Source organism: Crinia signifera, chromosome 12 (assembly GCF_055691185.1).
Source record: "Crinia signifera chromosome 12, ASM5569118v1, whole genome shotgun sequence".
Classification (NCBI taxonomy): domain Eukaryota; kingdom Metazoa; phylum Chordata; class Amphibia; order Anura; family Myobatrachidae; genus Crinia; species Crinia signifera.
This window is the reverse complement of record NC_139228.1, coordinates 56,576,245-56,595,984: the sequence shown is the minus strand read 5'-3', so window position 1 is coordinate 56,595,984 and position 19,740 is coordinate 56,576,245. Positions and strand designations below refer to the sequence as shown.

The window sequence follows — 19,740 nt, the reverse complement described above, 5'->3', positions numbered from 1 at the left end:
AATGGATTGGGTTACAGATGGAGTTGCAAGTCCAATTGTACAGCAAACGGAGTGGTAGTGAACCAAAAGGTATAGCTGAGATAGAACATTCTAGAAATCGCACTGCTGCGACGTGGTACAGGATATATGTATAAACCCGAGGGCGCCTACTCGGGTAAAAATTAAGATGGTATCTTATATGAAGCAGTCATGCTCACCAGAGGGGAACATTTTCATCCATCGCTGAATAATTTGTAGCAGAAATTAGCCTGCAACTATTTTAATAATTACTAAACAAAACCATCCATCGCGGCTACTGGAAGTCTAAGACAAATCATACCCCCCCAAACGCCCAAATCAAACCACCCCTAATAACCCCCCACCCTGTACTACCCATCCCCAACTAGGGTGCACTTGGATCCCTAAACTATAGCCCAGCCCAACCTTTAACTATCTATCTAATCCCTACCCCCCCTCCCAGCTTTACTATACTAGCCCCCCCCCCCCTCCCCCCTCCCCTTCCCCTGCTGATACAGGATATTAAGTTAAATGAACGTGGTGGCTTGAGGGCAGTTCCCCCAGGCTCCAAAAACATCAATTCAATATTCGGCGTCCCCACTAAATATATACCTACTTTCCCATTCTAAGCTGGCATATGTAATGAAACAGTTTGTGCAAAAGGGTACATGGGATCAGTTAGATCAGGCCTAGAAAAATGGTTTACATGGGGGCATATCGGTGCAAAACAGTTATACCCTAGTTATAAGGATACATATTAATTTAGTCAGAACCAAGAAAAATGCAAAAACATTGTATTATCCCCAACATTATGCGGATCTAGTCGTGCCAGCTCAGCAGTCCCAAAAGGATCTGTATATATTGATGCAAAGCTAATCGGGCCAGTTCTTCAGTCCCAGGAAGGATCTATATATAGCATACAATAGGAGATCAGGCATCCACTTGTAGACTGGAGTAGGATCAAAACTCTTGTAAAGCATAGTCCAGAATCTCAAAACTTCTCTGAGAGGTAGCAGGTATATAAACGGATGTTTAATCGTAGCATCAGGATCTATAAGGGTGAAGCATGGTATAGAAGCAGATCCAGAGAGGTGCAGCAGGTTGTTGGGGGTCACAGAATCTGCATGTATTGTTACAGGGTAGTTAGGAGATGGAAACATATCCACACCGACTGTTCCCAGCACGTGGTCCATCACAGGATACATAGAGGCTGTAACAGATTGAGTCAGAGGCACAGGATCTATGGTCATGGAGCATTCCCCTCGAGTGCATAAAGCCTCAACCTTACCCAGATAGGCAACAGGGGCAAGGTCCTGGGACGCATTAACAGTGGTTGCAATAGGAGGGTTCTCATAGACATATGGAGTACCCAAGGTACAATCATGTAGCACAGACAGCTCCCGACACAGCCTGTCTGCAGTATCATTTATAGCCTGTAGTATACAATGTAGAAGGCTCACCATATTAGCAGCAGGATTGTACAGATCTTGGTCTAAGTGAAGTACTCAGTCCACTTGTCAGGTAAGGGAGACCTTTAAGCAGATTTGCAGGCTCAGAAGAAGTAGTGAGCGCTCGTGGATCCCAGTCTGCGTATAAGTCACGTCACAAAGGTATCCCAGGTCAGGGGCGAGACGACCAGTGCTGCACCCGCGCCTCCAGCCAGCCAAGCAGCGCACCTCAACAGAGGCGTCCCCCGCTCACCGCTGTAAATCCACTGGAGGGTTGCCGGTCACCACCTCCCGCCAGACCGCCGGACCAGGCACCTGTATCGCTAAGGTGAGAGGGCGCGTTCCGGGAACTCCAGAGCCGCCAGCAGATCCAATATGGCGCCCGCACCAGGAGGATAGGACACCCAGTCAGGCCTGCACCGTCGCTCAGCTCTTAGTGTGCCGCCCAGACAGGAGACAAACAGCGCGGGGGGTCAGAAGCAGCTCCGGAGCCTGCGGGGGGTGCTTTTGCAGGTTGCTGGGACCGCGGGGAAGGATATTCAATAAGGATCTGGACGGAGCTCTAGCTCCCCGCGTCCGCTCGTGTTGCCGGCCAAGCCACGCCCACCCTGGGTTGCTTTCTACACTGCTGTTTGTCTCCATGTTGGATTACCCATGTGTCAACTTGGCTTATTTAATGACCCAGCAATGCCTGCCTCTGCATGGGCTGGCTCAGTCCAGTACAGCCATCTCCTGGTGTCAGCAGGACAATCCAGGACATCCCATACCATGAAACAGATGACACATGTTACACATTGTGCACTTTTTATTGCATTTTTCAAACCAATAAATTTGTATACAAAAATAAAACCTGGTCATCGTTTGTAGATTGTAATCTGTGAATATCAATTATTTGTAGTGTGTGTGTGTTGATTTCAATAATTTGATACTAATATCCTGAAACTATCAAATAGTTAATTGATCTGTTAATGTAAGATAGTTAGGAAGCTTGATTGCTAATGCAGAGAAGTGAGACCATCTGGATTTACAATATAGTGAGTGACTGTACAGAGTGGGCTTTTCTGTTCGCTAGAGCGTCCAAGGGTGTACTGTAAAAGAACAACAACATGACTTGTGTTCGGGGGGTTGTGTGAGGTTCCTAATTTGTGGGGCCACTGGTGTTGGGGGGGGGGCATGCAATAGGTACCAGTTGGCAGAGTACATGGTTGTCATGACTGGGGAGTGCATGGACCTGTCTGTCCTGCGTATGGAGAGCACTGACCTGGCTACCCTGATTGGTGAATCCATAAACTGGTTAATAGTTACAGAAGGCTGGTTGTTGAAACTGGGGATGGCGCAGACCAAGTTGTTGGGACTGGGGAGGGCACAAACCTGTTTTTCCGGAGCAAGGTGCTCCGCTGCTTTTTGGGACTGTGGATGGTAAAGACCTGGTTGTTGGAACTGGAGAGGGCACAGACTCAGTTGTTGGAACTGGAGAGGGCACAGACTCAGTTGTTGGAACTGGAGAGGGCGCAGACTCAGTTGTTGGAACTGGAGAGGGCGCAGACTCAGTTGTTGGAACTGGAGAGGGCGCAGACCCAGTTGTTGGAACTGGCGAGGGAACAGACCTAGTTGTTGGAACTGGAGAGGGCGCAGACCCAGTTGTTGGAACTGAAGAGGGCGCAGACTTGCTTATTGGGACTGGGGAGGGTACAGACCTGATTTCTGGGACTGGGGAGGTTGCAAACGCCTTTGGTTGGATTGGAGAGGGCGCAGACCCAGTTGTTGGAACTGGTGAGGGAACAGACCTAGTTGTTGGAACTGAAGAGGGCGCAGACCCAGTTGTTGGAACTGAAGAGGGCGCAGACTTGCTTATTGGGACAGGGGAGGGTACAGACCTGATTGTTGGGACTGGGGAGGTTTCAAACGCCTTTGGTTGGATTAGAGAGGGCGCAGACCCAGTTGGTGGAACTAGGGATGGCGCAGACCCGCTTATTCGTACTGGGGAGTGTGTAGACCCACTTGTTGGGACTGGGGAGAGGGCAGACCCTGTTGGTTGGACTGGGGGAGGAAGACCCGCTTGGTGGGTCTGTGGAGGGGGGCAGACCCAGTTAGCTTTTTGGGCATTTATAACTTATAATTTTTTTTTTTTTTTTAAGTCCATCAAGTTCAACCCATTTTATGGTCCTTGCTGTGGGGACGGATCAGTGATTTGTCAGCTGGAGCACAGCAGCCTATTAGCACAATGTTACACTGCATAAAGGAGAGCTATTATTAACTGTCAGTGTGAATACAGATTGGTATATACTGGAGCTATTATCTAGCACTCACATTGTGTGTATTGGGGGATATGGTAAGCGATACTCATTGGGTATTGTTGCTGAAAATGCGAGTATTTAATAAGCTTTATATAACAGCATAGTGTCTATAGAAGATGAAGCTACGAGGAAAGCAGCGCTAATCACTAGTAATTGGTAATATAGAATGCATAGTAACAAGAAGCCGTGAGCCCTGCTATAGGACATATGAGCACATAATCCCATAATCAGCAGTAGGGCTGCTGCACTGAGAACTACTCACCTGAGAAAGGACTTGTAAGTATTGTATGGACCTCGCTCCACTCATGTGGAGGATCAGGAGACTGGCCTCCTTGTATAGCTTATTGGGAAGACCTCTGTGTAAGAAGGCTTCAGAGGCTTGGGTGCTTGTATGAGGGCTGCCCTTGTAGAGCTGTGTATAGATCTAGGTACTGATATAGGGTATTGGAGGGTCTAGCTACTGGTATAACTGAGTGCATCTGCGTAACCATGATACAAATAAGGAGACCGAGCTAACAATTCAGATGTTTAGAGGCCCAGGCGGGTACGAGGAGGTTACAGTATGTACTGATTAGCGGCACTGAAGGATATGTCACTGCAAGCGACTCTTGCAATTGGTGTAGAGTCCATGGGTCTTCAACCTATGGCCCTCCAGATGTTGTGAAACTACATGTTCCAACATGCATTGCCACATTTTTTCCTATAAGAGCATGCCAAAACTGTCAGGGCATGCTGGGAAATGTAGTTCTACAACATCTGGAGGGCCACAGGTTGAAGACCTGTGACGTAGACTATTGAGACGATCTATCTGAAGAGAGCTGTGGGGATTTCTAGTTCCAGGACATTGGTTGCTGATGAGCCTTCTCAGGGACTTACACATGGGTACAGAGAGGTCTATAATGTGCGGTTGCTTTCCTTATATACAATGAGAGAAAAGTGATTGGACCTTCAAGCAGAACGGTGTGCTCCTGCAGCAGACGTGTTCATGAAACGTAACAGATGAGATGGACACGTTTGGGTTGGTTGATTAGCGGGAGAACGTCTAATGAGTGTACAGTATCTACACTATAGCATAAAAGTGGTGGCGTTATGCTGTGGGGGCTGTTTCATCTGGTTTTACAGAACATTCGGTAACCTGGATGGAACGACCACCGCAGAGTCCAGATCTTATCCCCACTGAGAACCTCTGGGATGAAGTGGAGCAACTGGTGCATTCTAGGCTGACACGACCTTCCTTGGTCACTGTACTTAAGGCAGAATAGCAAAACCTACCAACGCCTGCTATCCAGGAACTTGTGGTCAGTTTGCGAAGAAGGGTGTCTGCGGTAATCACTGTCCATGGTTGTCCTACAAAGTCTAATCTCATCGATCTATTTACGGTCAGTGTCCAATCACTTTTGTCTATCTAGTGTAGATTGTAAGCTTGCGTATGCAAGGCCATTCTTGTTCCACCCCTCCCCTGGCTCCACTATCTCAGCCAATTATATTTATTGCGTTACTTTTTTCTACCCAGTCATGTTTGCTATATACAGCGTTGCAGACATTTTTGGTGCCTCGTTAAAAAAAAAGTGCTTACAGTAATTACCAATCTAGCTAGAGAGAAAAACAATTAAGGACCCAGCTGTGGTTACAAAGCTGTGAGGTCTAGCTATTTATATTATATAGAGATTATTATATATAGTGGTAGTTTGCTATAACTACAGTGCTGTGAGTAGGTCTGGCTATATGTGCAGGCACTGAGGGATCTAGCAGCAAGGATTCCTCTTATAACATTACAAAGTGAGGCCACTCTACCATTGAGAATTGACCACTGTGTGTCTACAAAGCAATAGGGTAATGCACGCTGTATATATCGCCGCATAGTCTCTAGTGAAAGTTCTACACAACTGTCTCTTGTCGCTGCCATCAATTTTCCTTAGCCTGAGGGACCAGAATTGCCAGCAGCCACCGTTTCCCGAAGACGCTCGTCATGTTGTCCATCCAGTTGACTCTGCTGGTCTCCTCGGTGGACCTCTTGTGGCAGGTTGGTCCCCTGGATATCAGTAGCAGCTGGTGGCAGCAGAAAGCAGCACAGGCCAAACCCACCCCTAACCAGAGGTAAAGCATGAGGACCGCCAACATTTCCGAGCTTAGAAGAGAACCTGTGGATGGGAAACACAATGAAACACTGAAGACTGGTGGACTCTTTAGGACAGGTGAAAGGTCATCTGGAGAAGGTGAGGACTGTAGGGTTAGAATGTGGAGTAATGTCTGTAGTGGAAGAGGAAGGTCAGGATTAATATGAGACCAGAATTAGGAAATCATAGACTGGAAATTATCTGCGGCAATGTAGGACAGCGACATGACAGACGGCAAATTTCAGGGCCAGATTTAACCTTTCCAGTCCCGCTTCTATAAATAGAGCCAGGCCCATGTGTCATTTTTCATGAGGCACAGAACTGGGGCAGCGTTTGTCAATGTCGCCATGGTGAGAGGCCATGTAACTGCTGCTGGTAGACTTTGTACGTGACGCATGCCCACATTTGCTACATGCTGTGTGATATATCTACTTGTCTGTATAGCAGGTGTTGCTGGGATGGTGGAAAAGTCTCCCCAGCTATCCCTTCGCCTGATTGGACGGCCGTTCCTGAATCTGCAGGATCTATGTAAATTAGGTAATACAAGTCTATGCAAATGAGATAATATGATTACATGTCCCTGCCATCTGGTCTTCTGTCACATTGTAACAGCCTCAACATCAATACATGAACAAAGACTCACACCTATAGGGGCTGGAGCTGGTAGCAGAGCAGGAAAAGCATAGGACAGGACCATGCTGCACTACACAGGGCTGAAATCTATAATACATTGTAAAAATAAAACTGTCCAGCATTTGTGAGCTACATGCAAAAACAGCCAGTATCTCTCCTGCATGCAAACCTAAATATACCTCTTGCATTGCAACATGCATTATTCCAGGAGCGAAATGAAGCTGGGTACACACTACCTGGTAAATGCTGCTCATCCGATAATCACGCAGGTGGCTGCAGCAAAGGTGGGGGCAGGTGTGTGGCTACTCAGCGTGACCTCTAACCCCACACTGCGCAGGCGAGACGAGAGCTGCTGGTGCTCAGCTCTGCCCGGCATAAAAGGGTCAAATGTGTATGCACATTTCGATCTCGAAATCCAGGGATTGGAACATCTAAATCCTGTCAAAAATTGGCCTAATCTCGGGATCCTGCTGATTATCCAGTTAATGGCAGATCAGACTGATATTTGGATAGTGTGTACCTGGATTTAATCCTTTTTGTCTAATGCTGTGTACATACTGTGAGATTTGACATTCAATTTTGACACGCGCTCCCGTGACAGCACAAATCGAAACCCAGATAGACAGGGCAGCAAGGACTATATAGTGCAAATCTAATCCAGATTGTACAGTATGAATTGTATGTAAATAGTACAAAAATAGCAAATATTGTATAGCAAGGGAATCTCACTGTGTGTACACACCATTACACCCCATACAAACTATACGAAATGTGGCAACAATATCAGCTGTGCCACGAAACAAATGACCCGCCGGATAAACACTGAACAATATTGTTAATGATATATCGTTCAGTGACCTCCCCAGGACTCCCACCGAACATGTAGTCACACGATATCGTCAGATTTGATGCATGTCCAATTGATCTGGGTTATCTTGTTGATCCATGGGAGCGCGCATTGTTTACAGGGTAGTTAATACAACTGTCTACACCTCATTGTTCTGCTGCAGCGACCTTCCTCATTCTCTTATTTTCACACCCAGATATTCAACCTCCTGCACAGCTCATGTGGACGTTCTCCCTCCAGACATCAGGCAGCAGAGGTAAGTGATGTACTGTGAATTCACAGACCCAATTGAGTACACCTGCTGAACACTAGACAGAAATGTTTTACTGAGCTCTTACTGTCCTTAGCTCTGAGCTTGCACTCCACAACTGAACCTCACCCCTCTCCCTGCAGCACTGTAGGACTGCAGGGATAAATAGCAGAAAGTCTAAACTGAACCTCAACTCTAAGGGGGGTATTTAATCACCGGCCGCCGGGCCCTATTCAATGCTGTCTTCCCCGACAGCACTGAGCAGGGTATCTCGGCAGAACGAGCCTGACTTCACAAGCTGTGGGGCTCGTTCTGCCGAGAACGGCCGGGAAGTGACAAGCTGCCTGCTGCAGCTTGCCTCTTCCTGGCCGCAACTCGCGGCCACGCCCCTTCTCGTCCCGTTGCAGGCGGGACATTGAATCCCGCTTGCGTATTCTCGGTCGAGCTGGCCGAGAATGGGACAGGGTCATGGCGGTCGAGCAAGCTTTGAGCGAGATTGAATACCCCCCTAAACCTTTACTATATGCGGGAAATTTACTAGGGTGGGCGTTCTGTTTCACATGGGAAGATAACAGATAGTATCTAATTGGTTGCCCATAACAACATCCCATGTGAAATAGATCTCCCATTTTCGTAAATTTCCCCCTATGTCTCTATAATATCCTCAATGTTTCAGCAGCCAACAGATTGCAAAGTGAGAGGTGAATTCTGGCTGTTTGCGATACTAAGGATCCGTGCCTGGGACAATTTCCATTATCCTTAAGAAGCGTTTATGTTTTGCTACCAGTCACGTTGTTTCAGTGTCCTGGAACTTGGAGATGTGTATAAGTAGCAAGGGGCCTTAAGGATGGCCATCGATTTGTTTACCATTGATGGTAAAATGGCAAGGGAACATTGATGGTTGCCAACAGAGCAGTTGGTGACCATCGATGGTTTAACCAACCAATAACCATTTTTGTTCTTGCAATGACTTTCCTGGGGTCAATCAGAACCAGGTGGCATTGGTTCATGGGTGTCAGGGGTGGAGCTTTGCTCCATGTCCTGCACCTTGTAAAAAAAAAAAAAAAAATGTTATGCTGTACCATCGTTGGAGGGGAACCCTCATATTCTCCCCCATTATGGCAAAAGTATTCAACATCAGCCATAAACCACAGTCGATTATGAATCATCAATGGTTGATGGTCTCCGCCACCCAGTACTTATGCCAGGATGATTCTATGTACAAACATCAGAAAAACGGATGCAGCTCAGCGACTGGCGATGAACATGTTTTAGGACATGAACAGCAATAAATAAAAAGCTGACCTGAGAAGAAGCGGGAGACAGAGAGCGGCAGCAGCCGGAGGAAAGTCAAAGGATCGAAGAAAGAGAGGGAGAAACTCTTTGATATGTATCCCACTCCTGACACCAATGCGTGGAAACAACTGCAGGAAGCATGCAGGCAGAACAGGACAAAGCTGCGCAGATTGCTGCGGCCGATGCAGGTCCCCGTGAAGAAGCAGTGATGCTCTTGGTCCCACAACACTCGGATGCATATCTGGCAAAAGGGTTTATCAGACATGGCGGCATCTGCACTGACCACATTGGCCGTAGGACTGTTCCAGATCACCAGGAAGTAATTGCCTATGACATTGACCAGAAAGAAGAAGAACAGAGAACTGTGTAGGAGGCCAGACAGGGGAAGCGCATGGTCACCACACATTCCAGGGAGGAAGAAGAACAGCTGGAGGCAGAACGTGACCGCAAGGAGGCAGAGGAAGTAGAAAGGGGCCATAAGGTTCAGTAGCTGCAGGACCACCATCCTGGGACCTTCTGCAGGCTCCGCATGGCCGGTAACCTGCCCAGAGAGGAGGGTTGGTGTTGGTCGAGCATTAGTGCCAGAGTTGTCACCGGAAGATCAGCGCGGAACGTGTTCCTGGACAGAGAGGGTAGAGGGAGATTGTAGTTATTATTAATAAAGAAAACATTACATACTGCAAGGTAACCGGTAGAAATACCACCCCATGGGATTCTAATGAAAGCCAATCAGATCCACAGATACAGTGTACAGGATGGGTGATATAATGTCAGTAACAGGCACTTCTGAATAAGCCACTCTACAATACTGTGGGGCAGATGTATTAAGCCTGGCGAAGAGATATACTAGAGATAAAGTGGAAGGAGCTAACACACCAGCCAATCAGCTATCTTTGAAATATGACAGTTGGGAGTTGATTGGCTCAGGCTGGTACGTTATCTCTTTCCACTTCCACTTTATCTCCAGTTGATCTCTTCCCCGCTTCTTCTCAGGTCAGCTTTTTATTTATTGCTGTTCATGTCCTAAATGGTGGTAAGACCATAGTGTAAAAAATATACATAATACAGTTATATATTTCAAGTACAGGTTGAATCTCCCATATGCCAAGGTCCGATATGCAGAATATTTTGAAACAAGTTTTTTTTTTTTTGTCATATATGTGACTCCGATAGTGACAGCATTGTTTTTAAATGGGTCAAATGTACACAAATTTTATTGGTACTTGTTTCCTAGCACGGCGCCCGTCGGGGTTCATCGCATGCCTTAAGTTAAGGTACATAAGGCATGCGATGGACCCGATTTTCTTACATTTACAAGCTCAATTGCCGGTAAAAGGGGAAATCGCGTTGATCGCGTCCATCGCGGCCCCTAATAAGGGGCCGCGATGCGACCGACGCGATCAACGCGATTTTCCCATAGGGAACAATGTTAAAATAATTTGAAAGTCAAAAACGGGTTGATTGCGTCGGTCGCAGGACATTGTAATGGCCCGAGATGCGATCAACCCGATTTTACATAGGTGACAATGTGAAATTGGCCAATATGGCCAATTTCACATTGAATATGTGTAAAAAGTATGGTTAATGCCCCCCAATTTAAACTCCACCCCGGTATTGACGACAACCCGAAGCGTGGCGAGCGCAGCGAGCCCACGAGGGGCGCCGGTACTCGTCCTCCAACCTTTTCATACCCCTACTATCCACGTCGGCGTGGAGATGAGAATAGAAAGTATGGCGAGCGCAGCGAGCCACCGAGCCCGAAGCGTGGCGAGCGGACGCGGATACCTGTGAAGCCCGCAATGGGACGCAGATACCTGTGAAGGTATCCGCGTCCCCTCGCGGGGCTCGCTGCGCTCGCCACGCTTCGGGCTCAGTGGCTGGCTGCGCTCGCCACACTTTCTATCCTCAACTCCATGATGACGTGGATAGTAGGGGTATAAAAAGGTCGGAGGACGCGCGCCGCGGGCTCGCTGCGCTCGCCACGCTTTGGGTTGGCATCAATACCGGGGTGGCGTTAACAATGGGGGGCATTTGAAACATGAGGGGGTGTTTCTATGGAAATGGGGTGTTTTGGGGCATTTTACATTAAAATCAATGCAAAATCTGGTCTCAGGGACCATTTTACATTGATTCCAATGTAAAAAATCCGGTCGATCGCGTCGATCGCATCGCATGCGATTTGGTTTGCATGCGATGCGATCGACACGATTTTTCCGACCCGATGCTTACAATCAAAATCGGTGGCGCCATTCTAGGAAACAAGTACCATTTTATTTAACTAAAAAAATTATTAAAAGTATTATTATATAAAATGACCTTCATGGCTTTGCCACAATTTTTTGCACAATGAGTTTTCCAGGCAATTCAATTGCAGCCATTTTTTTTTCCACCTGTTTTCTGGTGAAAACTCCTAGGACCCGGGTTAAGTTCCCAGATCTGTGTGTTTTGTCACGGCTGCGATCACGAGGACATGTCATTTATCGGGGATTTTTCAGCTACCCTTTTGGACGTGTGGAACAATATATCCCCAATAGTTCGGCTTTCAGGGCTGATTGGATAGTTCCGGGGGATCTATTATCTGCAGTAAAATTCAGTGCATTCTGTGTTTATTTCTGGGTCCCGCCCCCGAGATATCTCATTATGGAATGAATATATTCTAGACTTTGGAGAATTCCGATATATAAGTATGTGTGGTTCCAGGTATTTCGGATTTGGGAGACTCAAGCTGTAGATGAAGCTTCACAAGGTTATAATTGTTACTGTACAGACATACAGCTCTGTGATTACAAATGGCTAATCAGTAGCTCTCTATTACCAAGTCAATTAAAAATACATGAGGAATGTTCCTGATTGCAGAGTGGTTTCTGCGGTGAGACCTTGTTCTCTGGTGTCTGCTTTCTCAGTGGCTATGTGTATGCATGTATGTGTATGTATGTGTGTGTATATATATATATATATATATATATATATATATCGAGAACAGACTCCTGTTTCGCGCCACAGAATTAACAGTTACTACTGTATGTGGAGGCTGCCTAACTTACAAGATCCCCTGTTGGATGGGGGATAGAGGAAGTAAGGAGTACAGTTGTAAGATGGTGCCCCTTGTGTTGATCTTTGTTATTAGACCAACATAGCCTTATGATAATTTCTTAAAGCATATAAAATAAAGTCCATAAATTTTCAAATATTTATTAAAAAGTCTCTTGTTCCACACAATGGTAGCAGTTGTTCCAGAATATAACAAGATGTACTTTGTTGGTTTCAGGTACTTTAAAATAGCAAATGTGAACATCCAACGCGTTTCGTCCCCTCGTGGGACTTCATCAAGGGTTTTGCTATGAATTAACAACAATTAAAAACATATATTAAAAATACTTTTCAAACAAATTAAACATTTTAATACAAAAAAAAAAATCAGGATGGACTTAATTTCGACATGCTAATACAATTGTTGACTTGGCTCAATTCTCTTATTACATTAATGTGTAGAGAGGAAGAATGAAATATCCGGAAGTGGAGGTGAGAGCAGGTGAACAGAGGCGAAACAGCAGAAATACACATTGGTTTACATATCCATTTCTACAGCAGATTGCATATCAAAACAATAAATAATAATAATAATTTGGAAGTTATTAAACCGTCATTAATAACTTCCAAATTATTATTATTATTTTTTTTATTATTTTTTTATATGCAATCTGCTGTAGAAATGGATATGTAAACCAATGTGTATTTCTGCTGTTTCGCCTCTGTTCACCTGCTCTCACCTCTACTTCCGGATATTTCATTCTTCCTCTCTACACATTTATGTAATAAGAGGATTGAGCCAAGTCAACAATTGTATTAGCATGTCGAAATGAAGTCCATCCTGATTAATTTTTATTTATTTTTTGTATTAAAATGTTCAATTTGTTTGAAAAGTATTTTTAATATATGTTTTTATGTGTTGTTAATGCATAGCAAAACCCTTGATGAAGTCCCACGAGGGGACGAAACGCGTTGGGTGTTCACATTTGCTATTTTAAAGTACCTGAAACCAACAAAGTACATCTTGTTATATTCTGGAACAACTGCTACCATTGTGTGGAACAAGAGACTTTTTAATAAATATTTGAAAATTTATGGACTTTATGTTATATGCTTTAAGAAATTATCATAAGGCTATGTTGGTCTAATAACAAAGATCAACACAAGGGGCACCATCTTACGACTGTACTCCATATATATATATATATATATATATATATATATATACACATACACACTAAATGACCATTTACATTTCTATATAATATTCCTTTGCCACGGAAAAGTAAACCGCCAGGTCAAGCATGTGGACCCAATAATTTGCGGTTCAACCCTGATAGTTTTTCCATGTGAAAGGATCAACCCGGGTCAAAATCCCTGGTATTTATTTATTACAATACTGGTACTTTGACATTGGTAAAAAGTCCAGAAAATTTGGACCCGAGCCGACCCTTTTACACATAAGAATTACTTGTGTTGATCTGCAAATTACTGGGTCCAAACGCTTGACCCAACTGGTACCTCAGTAGCCCCCTGCAACTGTCACCACTAGTACCTCACTAACCTCCTGTCACCACTAGTACCCCACTAGCCCCTGCACCTTTCACCACTAGTACCTCACTATCACCCTGCACCTGTCACCAGTAGTGCCTCACTAACCCCCTACAACTGTCACCACTAGTACCTCAGTAACCTCCTGCAACTGTCACCAATAGTACCTCACTAACCTCCTACAACTGTCACCACTAGTACCTCACTAACCTCCTACAACTGTCACCACTAGTACCTCAGTAACCTCCTGCAACTGTCACCACTAGTACCTCACTAGCCCCTGCAACTGTCACCACTAGTACCTCACTAATCCTTGCAACTGTCACCACTAGTACCTCACTTACCTCATGCAGCTGTGACCACTAGTACCTCACTAACCCCCTACAACTGTTACCACTGGTACCTCACTAACCCCCCTGCAGCTATGACCACTAGTACCTCACTAACTCTCCTGCAGCTATGACCACTAGTACCTCACTAACCTCATGCAGCTGTCACCACTAGTATCTCACTAACCCCCTACAACTGTTACCACTGGCACATCTTGCACCTGTTCCCACTGGTACCTCACTAACACCCTACAACTGTTACCACTAGTACCTCACTAACCCCCTACAACTGTCACCACTAGTAACTCACTAACCTCCTGAACCTGTCACCACTAGTACCTCACTAACCCCTGCAACTGTCACCACTAGTACCTCACTAACCCCCTACAACTGTCACCACTAGTACCACACTAACCTCCTGCACCTGTCACCACTAGTACCTCACTTACCCCCTACAACTGTCACCACTAGTACCTGACTAACCCTTGCACCTGTCACCACTAGTACCTCACTAACCTCCTGCAACTGTCACCACTAGTACCTCACTAACCTCCTGAACCTGTCACCACTAGTGCCTCACTAACCCGCTACAACTGTCACCACTAGTACCTCACTAACCTCCTGCACCTGTCACCACTAGTACCTCACTAACCCTTGCAGCTGTTACCACTACCGTGTTTCCCCGATAATAAGACACTGTCTTATTTTTTTTTCTTGAACAAAAAACACCATAGGGCTTATTTTAGGGGTAGGGCTTATTTTAATGAACATTGACAGCAAATGTCAAGAAACATGCCCCCAGTCCTTCTTGACACAGGTAAACATACTGTACTCCTTAATAAACATGCCCCAGTCCTCCATTATATCGGCAAACATGCCCCCAGTCCTCCTTACAGTAATAAACATGTCCCCAGTCCTCCGTGATAAAGGTAAACATGCCCCAGTACTCCTTTAAGTTTCAATAATGTCCAGCTCTTCTTTGCTGTGACACAGCTCCGTTCTGCAGCCGCGTTATGTGCGCGGTGACGTACCGCACCGCAATGCATCCATGGGAATAGAAGCGGCTTCAGAAGAAGCCTGTGCTTTTACCTACACAACGGAAGTGAGGGGGGTTAGGGTTGTGAGTGGGGGATCAGGGGGGTTTAGCAGGTGTAGAATCTATTGTCTGAAAGCCAGATAATGAAATTTTACTAGGGCTTATTTTCGGGGTAGGGCTTATTTAGGACCAGTGTCCAAAATCAAGGGTAGGGCTTATTTTCGGGGTAGGTCTTATTATCGGGGAAACACGGTAGTATCTCACTAACCCCCTACAACTGTTACCACTGGTACCTCACTAACCTCATGCACCTGTCTCCACTAGTACCTCACTAACCCCCTGCACCTGTCACCAATAGTACCTCACTAACCCCTACAACTGTTACCACTTTTACCTCACTAACCCTTGCAACTATCACCACTAGTACCTCACTAACCTCATGCCCCTGTCATCACTAGTACCTCACTAACCCCCTAAAACTGTTACCACTAGTACCTCACTAACCTCCTGTACCTGTCATCACTAGCACCTCCCTAAACTCCTGCTCCTGTCACCACTAGTACCTCACTAACCCTTGCAACTGTCACCACTAGTACCTCACTAACCTCCTGCACCTGTCACCACTAGTACCTCACTAACCCCTGCAACTGTCACCACTTTTACCTCACTAACCCCCTACAACTGTCACCACTAGTACCTCACTAACCTCCTGCACCTGTCACCACTAGTACCTCACTAACCCCCTACAACTGTCACCACTGGTACCTCACTAACCCTTGCAACTGTCACCACTAGTACCTCACTAACCCCACTGCAGCTATCACCACTAGTACCGCACTAACCTCCTACAACTGTTACCACTAGTACCTCACTAACCCTTGCAACTGTCACCACTATTACCTCACTAACCTCATGCCCCTGTCATCACTAGTACTTCACTAACCCCCTAAAACTGTTACCACTAGTACCTCACTAACCTCCTGCACCTGTCATCACTAGCACCTCACTAAACTCCTGCACCTGTCACCACTAGTACCTCACTAACCCTTGCAAGTGTCACCACTAGTACCTCACTAACCTCCTGCACCTGTCACCACTAGTACTTCACTAACCCCCTAAAACTGTTACCACTAGTACCTCACTAACCTCCTGCACCTGTCATCACTAGCACCTCACTAAACTCCTGCACCTGTCACCACTAGTACCTCACTAACCCTTGCAAGTGTCACCACTAGTACCTCACTAACCTCCTGCACCTGTCACCACTAGTACCTCACTAACCCCTGCAACTGTCACCACTTTTACCTCACTAACCCCCTACAACTGTCACCACTAGTACCTCAGTAACCTCCTGCACCTGTCACCACTAGTACCTCACTAACCCCCTACAACTGTCACCACTGGTACCTCACTAACCCTTGTAACTGCCACCACTAGTACCTCACTAACCTCCTGCACCTGTCACCACTAGTGCCTCACTAACCTGTCACCACTAGTACCTCACTAACCTCCTGCACCTGTCACCACTAGTACCTCACTAACCCTTGCAACTGTCATGCATCTGCAGCTGTCACCACTAGTACCTCGCTAACCTCCTGCACCTGTTACCACTAGTACCTTACTAACCCCTGCAACTGTCACCACTTTTAACTCATTAACCACCTGCAACTGTCACCACTAGTACCTCACTAACAACCTACAACTGTTACCACTAGTACCTCGGTAACATCCTGCACCTGTCACCACTAGAACCACACTAACCATCTGCAACTGTCACCACTAGTACCTCACTAACCCCACTGCAACTGTCACCAATAGTACCTCACTAACCCCACTGCAGCTATCGCCACTAGTACCTCATTAACCCCCTACAACTGTTACCACATTTACCTCATTAACCACCTGCAACTGTCACCACTAGTACCTCACTAACTCTTGCAACTGCCACTACTAGTACTCACTAACCTCATGCAGCTGTCACAACTACTTTCTCACTAACCCCCTACAACTGTTACCACTAGTACCTCACTAACATCCTGCACCTGTCCCCACTGGTACCTCACTAACACCCTACAACTGTTACCACCCTTACCTCACTAACCCCCTACAACTGTTACCACTGGTACCTCACTAACCTCCTGCACCTGTCATCACTGGTACCTCACTAACACCATACAACTCTTACCACTAGTACCTCACTAACCCCCTACAACTGTTACCACTTTTACCTCACTAACCACCTGCAACTGTCACCACTATTACCTCACTAACATCATGCACCTGTCACCACTAGTACCTCACTAACCTCCTGCACCTGTCACCACTAGTACCTCACTAACCCCTTAAAACTGTTACCACTAGTACCTCACTTACCTCCTGTACCTGTCACCACTAGCACCTCACTAACCTCCTGCACCTGCACCACTATTACCTCACTAACCTCCTGCACCTGTCACCACTAGTACCTCACTAACCCCTTAAAACTGTTACCACTAGTACCTCACTAACCTCCTGTACCTGTCACCACTAGTACCTCACTAACCTCCTGCACCTGCACCACCTCACTAACCTCCTGCACCTGTCACCACTAGTACCTCACTATCACCCTGCACCTGTGACAACTAGTACTTCTTTACCAACCCTCTTCTAGGTGCAGCACACAGGTCTGACACTGCCTTACCTGGCTGCAGGTATCAGAATCACTCTGAGCTTAGACTTGCAAGACAGTACATTATGTGTGATCGCGGTGTCCGCACCCAGACCCAGCTCCCATCCTGTCATGGAAGACCAATCTGCCCAGGACAATCACAAACCCTCGCCCTTTCTGACCAGTTCTCAGAATCTGCCACTGTGTCGTCGTCGTCCCCCCCCCCCCATGGGAGAAAAGTATTGCCAGTGCTGGCACCTGTGTTAATGCATTAACCCACACCAGTGCCCCCACTAGCGACCCTTGTTCTTGTGCGATACTGCTCTATTCCAGAGATCACCATCCACCCCAAAAGGAAAGGATCCATATCTGCTGTTCATTTGTAATTCAGTATATTAGAATTAGGGGCTTCAGACAGACAATGTACAATATATTCTCTATAGGAGGATGTCATCTAATGCAGCTCAGTGTCACAGGTAATAGAGGCAGCACTCACCTGGGGCTGGGCAGGCAGATCCCTGTGTATACCTGTTCTGCACACATCTAGGTGCACTGCACAGCACACTGCACATCCTGTATACACTGCACTGAATCACTGTCTATACTTCCCTGCACACACTGCCCGCTAAGTATGGCACATACAGTGATGGAGGTGGCACTGTCCCATGAGAGCCTGCACACAGGTACCTGGCATGCCCAAGTCCTGCCCCCACCCCCCTGCCTGTGTCCCACTGACCTTGGGCAGGATGCGAGATTCCAGCCTGTCTGCTGTGCTGGTCCTTTCCCATCCTGAGGTGGCATCTTCTGTAACATCTAACTCACCGACCACACTCCTCCCCCTCTACCCAGATACCTGCCCTCCTCCTCTGCATCACTCACCCTGATCAGCAGCAGCAGTAGCAGCAGGCAGTGGTGTCTCCCGCTCTCTCCCTCCGTGCTGCTGAGGATTAACCTTCACATCCCCTTCATAACTGTGACTTCCACACTCCACATGTCTTATTATTCTATATACGGCAGTGCGGGCCTTAATAACCTGCGTAATGAGTGTGTGCTGCTGCTGCTGGGCACTGTGTTCTCTGGTAGTTGTGGTCCGTTATCTGGTATGTGTGCTGTCAGGAGGTGGAGGGGACATTGATATGTATTTCCCCACTCATGTCACTAGGATTGCTGGAGCAGTGTGCTTGCATCCTGGCTGCAGCCCCATTGGGTCATTGGATCGACTACTGAAGGTCAACGTGGCTTAGGTCGACACTTAAAATAAGCCTACCTGCCTAAGGTCGACATGGATGGAAGGTCGACAATGGCTAGGTCGACATTCACATGGTCGACTTGGGTTTTTCACTGGTCCTGTATGTCGACATGGTCGAAATGGACACCGTATTGGTTCACCGTGCATGGCACTCAGCACATTTTTCTCTTCACCCTCCATGCCCTAGTGCAGGGATGGGGAACCTTCGGCCATCCAGCTGGAGTTGAACTACACATCCCAGCATGCCCTGCTACAGTTTTGCTATTTGGCCCTGCTAAAACTGTTGCAGGGCTTGCTGAGATTTGTAGTTCAACAACAGCAGAAGTGCCGAAGGTTCCCCATCCCTGCCCTAGTGGATGGTAGTGCATGGAATACCGCCTGTCGGCATATGTCGGCTCAAAAAAGTGCACCTGAAGGCCTCATGTCCTCCTCCAGGTGCATTGTCTTGAAGGAGGAAGGCACCAGGAATGCACGTTCTTAGGTGACACCTGGAAATGGCTTCCAGCATTTGCAGCAAGTATTGGTTGGCATACCAGTCCGCATTGATGGCGCGTTGCTACGTGACCAGTCTTGGCACAAAGACACCACTTATTTTACTTTATTTCTCTCCAACTAAATAGACCCCACAGTTATTGGCCTTTGATTGCCCAGAAAAGGGGACCAATATGCCCCCGTTTTCTGTGATAGTTCCTGGCATTCAATAGTTACAGACATTGGCCCAGATGTACTAAGTACCAAAAAGCTCATAAATGTGATTTGTCAAAGACGGTATCCGTACTATTTGTCTACAACAAGAAGATAGACAGCCATTAGACAGCCAATTAGTTCGACAACTCAATAGGCCGACTTGCTATTAGGTCGACATACCATTAGGTCGACATGTCAATAGGTCAACCTGCCATTAGGTCGACACTGCCATTAGGTTGACAGTTTCTAGGTCGACATGTTTTTTTTCACTGTTTTTTGAGCCGACATGTGCCGACAGGCGGTATTTTATGCCCTACCATCCACTA

The 19,740-nt window shown here is 46.6% G+C and overlaps 1 protein-coding gene across 3 annotated transcripts; it reads right to left on the bottom strand.

Moving 5' to 3' along the window:
• Positions 1-2,232: 2,232 nt before the first annotated feature.
• Positions 2,233-18,575, bottom strand: ZDHHC22 (zDHHC palmitoyltransferase 22). Of its 3 annotated transcripts, none has more exons than XM_083167209.1 (3): positions 18,358-18,575; positions 8,895-9,504; positions 2,233-5,883 (listed from the first exon to the last, which is right to left on the bottom strand). In XM_083167209.1, exons 2-3 carry the CDS (start codon positions 9,388-9,390, stop codon positions 5,648-5,650), a joined length of 732 nt encoding a protein of 243 aa, XP_083023335.1. In that variant the 5' UTR covers positions 9,391-9,504; positions 18,358-18,575; the 3' UTR covers positions 2,233-5,647. The 3 variants fall into 3 exon arrangements, with proteins under 3 accessions (XP_083023335.1, XP_083023334.1, XP_083023336.1); XM_083167208.1 differs by lacking the exon at positions 18,358-18,575 and adding an exon at positions 18,215-18,349; XM_083167210.1 differs by lacking the exon at positions 18,358-18,575 and adding an exon at positions 17,975-18,112.
• Between the last annotated feature and the right edge of the window lie 1,165 nt (positions 18,576-19,740).